At 45.4% G+C, this 10,555-nt stretch overlaps 2 protein-coding genes across 3 annotated transcripts in view; both read left to right on the top strand.

Annotated features, from left to right (window-relative positions):
- The window catches only part of LOC148778149 (myomegalin-like), a 162,717-nt gene that overhangs the window by 51,272 nt on the left and 100,890 nt on the right, over positions 1-10,555 (top strand).
- LOC148778151 (NBPF family member NBPF6-like) overlaps positions 654-10,555 on the top strand; it is a 34,729-nt gene continuing 24,827 nt past the window's right edge. For both annotated transcript variants that reach the window (XM_088835704.1, XM_088835703.1), the window contains exons 1-4: positions 654-2,725; positions 4,693-4,807; positions 5,859-6,073; positions 7,114-7,165. In XM_088835704.1, coding sequence (XP_088691830.1) covers positions 2,548-2,725; positions 4,693-4,807; positions 5,859-6,073; positions 7,114-7,165 — 560 coding nt within the window. In that variant the 5' untranslated portion in view covers positions 654-2,547. The remainder of the gene's footprint in view (positions 2,726-4,692; positions 4,808-5,858; positions 6,074-7,113; positions 7,166-10,555) is intronic.

The raw sequence follows: 10,555 nt of genomic DNA, 5'->3' as shown, positions 1-10,555 counted from the left end.
TCTACTACAATGGTGTTACCTTGAATGATTATGATGAAAGAAAGTATCATAATATGTGTGAAATGCCTGGCACGGTGTCATTCAATGAACTATACCTGTTATATACTTCTGTAGCATGAGAAAATCATCCCTGTTTGACCTCAAGTCAGATATCTTTCATGAGCTTTTTTGGTTTCATCACATTTAAAATGAATAAATTTGACATGTTTTTCTTTCCCCCACAGAATGTCAGCAACCTGAAAATAGATTTCCCTAAAGCCTTTGCTGAGTCTCACACACCGAGTATCATGAATCACTGTAGTGGGAGGACCACGTGGGGTGTGGGGAAGATTAGCTTTCATAAGTAGCTGTTCCAGTTTTGCATCTCTTACCTTAACATGAACAAATGCCCAGTGGCCTGTTGTCACCCCCATTTCACCCTCCATCCAGGTAGAGCAACAGCTCAACTGAAGAGACGGATGCTGTACGGGTTCCCCAAGTCTCTGACTCACAAGACCCGGGTAGGACGAGATGCTGAGGAAGTGAGGAGTGGGTTCAGACCATCACTATCCGAGGGCCTGCCTGTCTCTCCTCAAACTCAGCTTCTGTGTCGCTGAACACAATGCTTAAATTCCGTTTGGATCATCATGATCCCTGCCCTACGACCTTGAACTTCACCATGCTCTGTTTTTGGAATATAACCACAGGTCAGTGGCATGAGGAAAACTCCAAGAGATGGATCAAACTGTGTGCCACAGACACTGCTCTGGAACCCTGGTCTGTTCAATATGTGGGTGAGCTCAATGAGCACAGAACAATAGGACGAGGAAGTCAAATCTTTCTTAAACAGATAGGCACCCCATGTATTCAGTGGCTCATGGTTAAGAATCAGTCTGCAATGCAGGAGACACAGGAGATGTGGGTTTGATCCCTGGGTCAGGAAGCTCCCCTGGAAGAGGGCATAGCAACCCACTCCAGTATGCTTGCCTGGGGAATCCCCATAGACAGGGGAGCCTGACGGGCTACAGTCCTGGGATCGCAAAGCGTCAGACACGAATGAAGTGACTGAGCACAAGCACACCATGTTTTCAAGGACATCCACAGAAACTCTTTTAGTCACTTTGACAGCTTGGAAAGAGCTCTTGTGAGGCTCAATGAGATACATAAATGAAAGTATGAAGTGCAGTGTTTAGTAACATTTTAAAAAAACAAATAGAACAACCCAGACCCAGAGGAAGAATTTAGAAGGTAAGGATGTCAATTTAAGTTTATTCTGAAGCCAATATGTTGCCCAGTAAAGAGAAGAAATTGACATAACAACAGGATGCAGCAAAAGAATTCTGAGATGGGACAGAATATAAGTTTAAAGGTTATTTAATCACTTAGCGTTGTTCTCTGACTTTTATCCTACAGTTTTTAGGACACAGACTAAACTGGAGAATACCCACAGAAGAAGTTCATGACAGGCTACAAGTTTGACATCCTTCACTTGTGGAAAAGCCTTCAGTTCAGTTCAGTTCAGTCGCTCAGTCGTGTCCGACTCTCTTAAAGAGATGAGGTGATATAGTTTTTCCAGTGGTCATGTATGCATGTGAGAGTTGGACTATAAAGAAAGCGAGTGCTGAAGAATTGGTGCTTTGGAAATGTGGTATTGGAGAAGACTCTTGAGAGTCCCTTGGATTACAAGGAGATCAAACCAGTCCATCCTAAAGGAAATCAATCCTGAATATTCATTGAAAGGACTGATGCTGAGGCTGAAACTCCAATACTTTGGTCACCTGAGGGAAAGAACTGACTCACTGGAAAAGACCCTGATGCTGGAAAAGATTGAAGGTGGGAGGAGAAGGGGATGACAGAGGATGAAATGGTTGGATGGCATCCCCAACTCAATGGACTTGAGTTTGAGTGGACTCCAGGAGTCGGTGATGGACAGGGAGGCCTGGTGTGCTGCAGTCCATGGGGTTGCAAAGAGTTGGACATGACTGAGCGACTGAAATGTACTGAAGTGAGGTGACTTTATGACAGCCCGACAGAAATGGAGACTTGCTGGCCAAGTATTTCTCCCTCGAATCTTTTTATACACAGAAGAATGAACAATGGGAACTCAGCTTAGATAGTTTTGGGAAGGTGATAGGTCTGTGGTATCGGGACGTGTGTAGACAACCTAAGAGTGGCTGCTGAGGGCTTGGGTGCTATCAGTGGTGATGGCCACAAACGGTCAAGGCCTAGGCACCTGGAAGGCAGGGGCCCCCAAGATTCCATGAACCCCTCCCCCGACCAGTTCTGTTATGGCAACTCCAGATGGTCACCTAGCACGCTGGGTCCCCCTCCTTCACTCCTGTCTGAGTCTGAGCCGCACACAGCACCTTTGGCTCTGAGCTCTAGCATCGTCAACTTCTTCTTGTAGTAGAGAACCCTCTAGTTGTTCTCAATAGCAAGTCAGGAATTCCAGTTTTTGTCATCCCTCAGTGCTGATTAAAGCGACGTGATTTTGCTTGTCTTTAATCCCCCATATACTGGGGGTGTCCTCCCCACCCCTGGCTTCTACCCCTTCTACCACATGTCACCATGGCAGTATGTCTTCCCTCTTTATCGAATCTGAGGGCAGAACGTAACCTCACGGAAGTCAACCAGGAGGTTTTGTTGGAGCTGGCAAAGTACAAGCAGGACTTCAGAGACGTCAAAGAGAAACTCCTCATATCCGAAGCTACTGCTTACTCCCTGGCCAACCAGCTGCAGAAAAACAGTACGTTTTTGGGGTCATGGTCACCCAAGCAATGAATGATCACTGTCTTTCCTCTAAGAAACTATAAGTCTCCAGGATTGGGCTCCTTTTCCCTTTGTCGTTTTGAATTCCATTCTGACGACAAGCCAGGAAAGGTAGTAGTGGCTCTTTTGCCTTCAGTTTCCTGAGGCTGGGAAAACTGAGGCACAAGGAGTGGAGGCACTTTTCCAAGTTTTTAGTGATGTGTAGGGTGAGACTAGAGTTAAAATTCCAGACAGTGAAACCTGGTGCAGGCACAGGAGTTCCTGTGTCTCTCGGGTGCAAACTAAGCTGTGTTGACTGGAATCTTTTCTGTTCTGTATCTGATCCTGCATGCCTCTTGGCTAAACCTCTGGGACTAATGAACTCCTTCAGTTTGAGGTTCCCTGAGGTTCTGTTGGCAAAGCCCTGTGCTAGTTACACCGAGGTAACGTGTGGTTAGACACTGTAAGAAGCTGGGAATATGATTTAAAGGAGCTTAAGGATGAGTCTGCTTCTCATTGAAACCATGGTCTCTGGGATGCCATCAAGACAGAGGCTCCCTGGTGAGAAGGAAGACATGCTTTCTGAGTGAGCAGATTCTCCTTCCTGAGTCCAAGAAAGCCATTTGACACTCTGTGGCAATAATGAAGGTGTTTCTGGTGAAATCAGACAATCTTCACTTTCCCCTCTCTCCCCACTTGAGCTGGTGAAACTTCAGTGATACAGGTTGACCAGTAGTCCAGGGGACCCTGAGTCTGTGCTATAAGAGGTGTGACCAACATGAGGATGATGCTAAGTGGGAGAGAGAACCAGCCCCAGTAAAAACCCAGGCAGAGTGTGAGGAGCCCTTTGCACGCGTAGGCAGCCTGGCAGTTGGAATCACTTTTGCCTGTTCAGTGAGAGGGGCCTGGAGTAAGGAAAGAAGTCATGACCAGGGTACATGCATAACAAGGGGATGAGAGGAATCTTGACCACTTGTGTCTGTGTCACTTTCCTACAGTCATTTTCAATGAAGCAATGAGGGAGTTAATACAAAATGACTGACACAGAGACAAGTAAGAAGTAAAGCCTACTATTTAAGAAAGTGAAAGGATGAGCTTTGGGGAAAGGAGAAACTCAGTTTTATTTACACTGCTCCTTATGATAGTAGCAAAACTCTAAGAAAGAAACTGTGAGGCTGGTGAAGAAGAAATGTCTCACCAGCACCCTGGCGTGGAGGTCCCCACAGCACAGTGTGACAGACAAGGACTCTGGCCAGGTCTCCTGGGCTCACAAGCCTGTTGGGAACCTTTCTGTGCCTCTGTTTCCTCCTCTGTCTGTCTGTTGCTGTAATAGTAACTATCGTTTGAGTTGTAGTGAATACTGAGTGAATCTGACAAAGCCCTGACGGTCGTGCCTGGCTCAGTGTCAGTACACTTGGTTCATAGTTCTACTGTTCCTAATGACACAGGCTTTCTCAGTGTTTGGGCATCTCTCTTTCAGGTCCTTACGGTTTCATGTATTCTATTTCACACAAGTGTGTCCAGGTGAGGTTTATGCCTTGAGACCCTTGTTTGTTACTGAAATGCCAGCATGAGAGAAGCAGCAGTCCTGTAGTCCTAGGAGCCTTCCCAACCACACCGGAATCGCCACCCCAGGCCCCTGCTCAGTGTCTCGCCTAAGAGGCTGCAGGTCTTGGTTTTGTGGCCCAGGATTCGGGTTCGGTCTCAGGGGGTGTGCATTCTGACTTTGAGAAATGGCAGTTCATCTTGTCTACTTAGGTTCTGTGCCTAGGAGCTTCTCTTTCCTCAGCTCTAAAATGGGGATCCCCTCGGTTCAGTCGCTGGGGAATCAGATGAGGAAATCTCTCCACAGAGAATGGAGAAGGAGTTACAGCCGCCACTGAGGTGGCCCATCTTGTTCCCTTGAAGGCAGTGACCACAGCGGCAAGGTCAGCTCTCCCTGAGGCAGTGTGTCTCTTTCCTCAGAGTGTGAAGCATGTAAGGACATCGTTGAATCCGTGCTGGGGGAGAAGCTGATGTTTGAGGTGCAGAGGCCAGCAGAGAAGCTGGCAGAGAAGCCAACGCTGGATGAAAGGCTGAGGTAAGGAGGGCAGGAATGTTCATGGCAGGCACAGGGCACAATATTATAAAAGAGGCGGAGAACACCAATTGGTGAATTATGGACTCCAGTTATTCTTCAGGAATTGATTTACCTTGCTTTTAAATAAACAAATGACTTGAATCACATCATGAGATTCACTGTGTTCAAGTGAACCAGTGGCACTAGCTCATTCACAATGTTGTGCCATTGGCACCTTATTTGCCTTTAATCACACCCCCCTCCTGACTGACTACATCCTGGAATGCTTTCTTGGCCCTGTCGTTCTTATGTTCTTTCCAATTCACACCAGCTATGCTAGTCCAAACTCTGACTGGCTGTGTGTCATTCACTGGACAGTACTTTGTGTTGCCACATCAGAAATACAGAAAATACTCTGTGGATTTTTTACTGAAATGGGCACGGCCGAGTGAGGACCCGAAAAAACATCTTCATGATGCAGATTTAGGAAGCCACTGATGCATGCGTGTAACTCGATAGTGTCTGACTCTTTATGACCCCATGGACTGTACCCCACCAGGCTCCCCTGTCCATGAAGTTTCCAGGCAAGAATACTGGAATGAGTTGCCATTTCCTTTTCCAGGGAATGTTCCCGACTCAGGGATCAAACCTGCATCTCTTGTGTTTTCTGAATTGTCAGTCAGGTTCTTTACCAGCTGAGCCACCAGGGAAGACATTAGGTTATCTTCATAGAAAGACAAGATGAATGGAATGTCACGGAATCTTACAGGAGTACTTTCTGATACAGAGGAAACCTTTGTTTACCTTCTTTCTCTTTGACAAAGGCCAGTCATCAGATATGGAGTAGGAAATGGCAAGCCACTCCAGTACGCTTGCCAAGATGACCCGATGGGCAGAGGAGACTGGTGCAGTCCACTGGGTCACAAGAATCGGACCCGACTGAGTGACTGAGCCGGTCATCAGATATGTGCCAGAATTCTGTTTCGGGGTCTCCTTGGGGATGTTCTCACAGAAATCCCTGTCTTTCATCTAACTCTTTGCCTTTTACAATTGTGTCTTCTTTTCCACCTAGGACGTGTGTTGTCCTAATTCGAAGTCAGGCACGAGAGCTGACCCAGTTACGGCAGATACTACGGGATGGGAAAGATGACTCTCTCCTGCTCAAGCAGCGCCTCAAGGACCTCCTCACCCACAATGACCTGGACAACCACCAGGGAAAGGGCTTCCGAGAGAGCCTGTCTGAGGGATACCGACTGGCAGAGCGCCTTGCCTGCAAGTTCAGTCCAGGTGAGGGGGCCACAGGCCCTGATAGCACTGATCCTCTCCTAGGTCCCCAGTAGATAAGATCAACACCTCCACTAGGAATGTTTATCAGCTTCCCTGTTTCATGTCCTATGTGGGTCTATGTAGGAGCAGGATTGTCTAAGAGGACAGAGGAGAAATGCACAGGGTGGAGGTCACTGTATCCCAATGGTCTGCTTCCTCCCTGATGGACCATGGCCACTGGGGCAGGAGGCCACATCCAGCCAGCATTAAAGCCCAGAAAGGAGGAGGTGACAGGAGGCCGCTTGTGAGAGTGAATAGAGCCCTAGATGAAGCTTGGAAGTTCCCACGTTCCAGGCTGAGTGCTGTGTGTTTAACTATGTGAGAATGATTGATTTTTCTCATGTTAGTAACTGTTTTCTCATCTGGAAAATGGATGAATAATCTGTTGATGGTAGCTATAATGATTAAATTTGGGAATATTTACAAATATACTGCAGAAAAAAGAAAACCGTTCACTTTGTCGTGTTGGTTAGGTACTTGATAGAGTTGGATGTGGTGCTGGGAAAATGATTTAAACTGGAGCGCTCACTTTCCATGGAGAGACTTTCCCAGAGATTCCCCTTGAAGAGCCAGGATGTTCCCAGATGGAGGGATGTGGGACATGGTTGTTCTGCTTAGAGAAAGGAGGGCATCTTGTGAGACCTGAGAAGGTTTATGGAGGCTGTGTCTTTGGCGGAATTTGTGGCAGGATGGACGATACATTTGCAGGAGTGGAGGTGGAAGGTGGACAATGTGAGGAGATATAAGGAAGAAAAGACAATTCAAATGTTTGCCCAATTTCAAGCAGAAGGTGTCCTGAGGATGACCTACCAGTTTAGAAACAGACCGCCTGTTGGATCAGAAATCCATGCTTGGGCAGTTGTTTAAAACAATACATTAAAACTTCCATACAGTATTAACTCATACATAGATATTTATGACTCTGTGACCTTATGAGTCCCTGTGTTTGCAGTGGGAGAAGTGACTAGAGGCTGACTGGATATTTTTGATTTTGTTTGCAGAAATTTATGAAGATGAAGACGATGAACAAGCACAAGAAACACTAACCTCCAGGTAACAATTCACTATCCATTCAGCTCAGTCACTCAGTCATGTCCGACTGTTTGTGACCCCATGGACTGCAGCACACCAGGCCTCCCTGTCCATCACCAACTCCCACAGTTTACTCAAACTCATGTCCATTGAGTCGGTGATACTATCCAACCATCTCATCCCCTTCTCCAGCCTTCAATCTTTCACAGCATCAGGGTCTTTTCAAATGAGTCAGATGTTCGCATCAGATAGCCAAAGTATTGGAGTTTCAGCCTCAACATCAGTCCTTCCAGTGAATATTCAGGACTGACTCCCTTTGGGATGGACTGGTTGGATCTCCTTGCAGTCCAAGGGACTCTCAAGGGTCTTCTCCAACACCACAGTTCAAAAGTATCAGTTCTTTGGCATTCAGATCTCTTTATAGTCCAACTCCCACATCCATATATGACTACTGGAAAAACCATAGCCTTGACAACATGGACCTTTGTTGGCAAAGTATGCTGTCTAGGTTGGTCATAACTTTTCTTCCAAGGAGTAAGCATCTTTTAATTTCATGGCTGCAATCACCATCTGCAGTGATTTTGGAGCTCCCGAAAAGAAGTCTGCCAGTGGTTCCACTGTCTCCCAATCTATTTGCCATGAAACGAAGGGACCAGATGCCATGGTCTTAGTTTTCTGAATGTTGAGATTTAGCCAACCTTTTCACTCTCCTCTTTCACGTTCATCAAGAGGTACTTCAGTTCTTCGTTGCTTTCTGCCATAAGGGTGGTGTCATCTGCATATCCGAGGTTATTGATATTTCTCTTGGCAATCTTGATTCCAGCTTGTGCTTCATCCAGCCCAGCGTTTCTCATGATGTACTCTGCATGTAAGTTAAATAAACAGGGTGACGATATACAGCCTTGACATACTCCTTTTCCTATTTGGAAATAGTCTGTTGCTTTATGTCCAGTTCTAACTGTTGCTTCCTGACCTGCATACTGATTTCTCAAGAGGCAGGTCATGTGGTCTGGTATTCCCATCTCTTTCAAAATTTTCCAGTTTGTGGTGATGCACACAGTCACAGGCATAGTCCGTAAAGCATAAGGAGATGTTTTTCTGGAACTCTCTTGCGTTTTTGATGATCCAGCGGATGTTGGCAATTTGATCCCTGGTTCCTTTGCCTTTTCTAATACCAGCTTGCACATCTGGAAGTTCACGGTTCACATATTGTTGCAGCCTGGCTAGGAGAATTTTGAGCATTTCTTTACTAGCGTGTGAGATGAGCGCAATTGTGCAGTAGTTTGAGCATTCTCTGGCATTGCCTTTCTTTGGGATTGGAATGAAAAATGACCTTTTCCAGTCCTGTGGCCACTGCTGAGTTTTCCAAATTTGCTGGCATATTGAGTGCAGCACTTTCACAGCGTTATCTTTTAGGATTTGAAATAGCTCAACGGGAATCCCATCACCTCCACCAGTTTTATTTGTCGTGATGCTTCCTAAGGCCCAGTTGACTTCACATTCCAGGATGTCTGGCTCTAGGTGAGTGAATACACAGTCGTGGTTATCTGGATTGTGAAAATCATTTTTGTATACTTCCTCTGTGTATTGTTGCCACCTCTTCTTAATATCTTCTGCTCCTGTTAGGTCCATACCATTTCTGTCCGTTATCGAGCCCATCTTTGCATGAAATATTCCCTTGGTATCTCTCATATTCTTGAAGAGATCTCCAGTCTTTCCCATTCTATTGTTTTCCTCTATTTCTTTGCTTTGATCGCTGAGGAAGGCTTTCTTATCTCTCCTCGCTATTCTTTGGAACTCTGCATTCAAATGGGTATATCTTTCCTTTTTTCCTTTGCTTTTCGCTTCTCTTCTTTTCACAGCAATTTGTAATACCTCCTCAGACAGCCATTTTGCTTCTTTTGCATTTCTTTTTCTTGGGGATAGTATTGATCCTTGTCTCCTGTACAATGTCACGAACCTCCATCCATAGTTCATCAGGCACTCTATCAGATCTAGTCCCTTAAACGATTTCTCACCTCCACTGTATAATCATAAGGGATATGATTTGGGTCATACCTGAATGGTCTAGTGGTTTTCCCTACTTGCTTCAATTTAAGTCTGAATTTGGCAATAAGGGCATCATGATCTGAGCCACAGTCAGCTCCCGGTCTTCTTTTTGCTGACTATATAGAACTTCTCCTATTCTGGCTGCAAAGAGTGTCATCGATCTGACTTTGGTGTCGACCATCTGGTGATGTCCATGTGTAGAGTCTTCACTTGAGTTGTTGGAAGAAGGTGTTGCTATGACCAGTGCGTTCTCTTGGCAAAACTCTGTTAGCCTTTGCCCTGTACTCCAAGGTCAAGTTTACCTGTTACTCCAGATGTTTCTTGACTTCCTACTTTTGCATTCCAGTCCCCTATAATGAAATGGACATATTTTATGCGTTTTAGTTCTAGAAGGTCTTGTAGGTCTTCATAGAACTGTTCTACTTCAGCTTCTTGAACATTATTGACCGGGGCATAGACTTGGATTACTGTGATATTGAATCATTTTCCTTGGAAATGAACAGAGATCATTCTGTCATTTTTGAGCTTGCATCCAAGTACTGCATTTCGGACTCTTTTGTTAACTATGATGGCTACTCCATTTCTTCTAAGGGATTCTTGCCCACAGTAGTAGATATAATAATCATCTGAATTAAATTCACCCATTCCAGTCCATTTTAGGTCTCTGATACCTAAAATGTTGACGTTCACTCTTGCCATCTCCTGTTTGACCACTTCCAATGTGTCCTGAAACATGGACCTAATATTCCAGGTTCCTATGCACTATTGTTCTTTACAGCATCGGACCTTGCTTCCCATCATCAGTCACATCCACAGCTGGGTGTTGTTTTTGCTTTGGCTCATCTCTTCATACTTTCTGGAGTGATTTCTCCACTGATCTCCAGGAGCATATTGGGCACCTACCCACCTGGGGAGTTCATCTTTCAGTGTCCTATCTTTTTGCCTTTGCATATTGTTCATGGGGTTCTCAAGGCAAGAATACTGAAGTGGTCTGCCATTCCCTTCTCCAGTGGAACACATTTTGTCACAACTCTCCACCATGACCCGACACAGCATGGTTCATAGTTTCATTGAGTTAGACAAGGCTGTGGTCCATGTGATTAGATTGATTAGTTTTCTGTGATTGTGGTTTTCAGGCTGTCTATCAGGAGCTGGTAATGTGTAGGGAAAATATGGACAGGGTCACAAAAGAACACTAAGTAACTCAAGAGAGTGACATGCCAGATGTAAGTATAAGCACAACTGCACATGGTATTAATTTACTTCACTCAACGCACAGGGAAATGACCCTGTAACTTGATTGTCTGTTGTCTCTCTGGTTACTTGTATGTATGACCCAAGGTGAATGCACACCCTTAGGAT

The sequence above is a fragment of the Moschus berezovskii genome, chromosome 4 (assembly GCF_049115385.1).
Source record: "Moschus berezovskii isolate FMDL1 chromosome 4, NW_MosBer_1.0, whole genome shotgun sequence".
Classification (NCBI taxonomy): domain Eukaryota; kingdom Metazoa; phylum Chordata; class Mammalia; order Artiodactyla; family Moschidae; genus Moschus; species Moschus berezovskii.
Note: the sequence above shows the minus strand (reverse complement) of the source record. Positions and strands in the feature narration are given on the sequence as shown.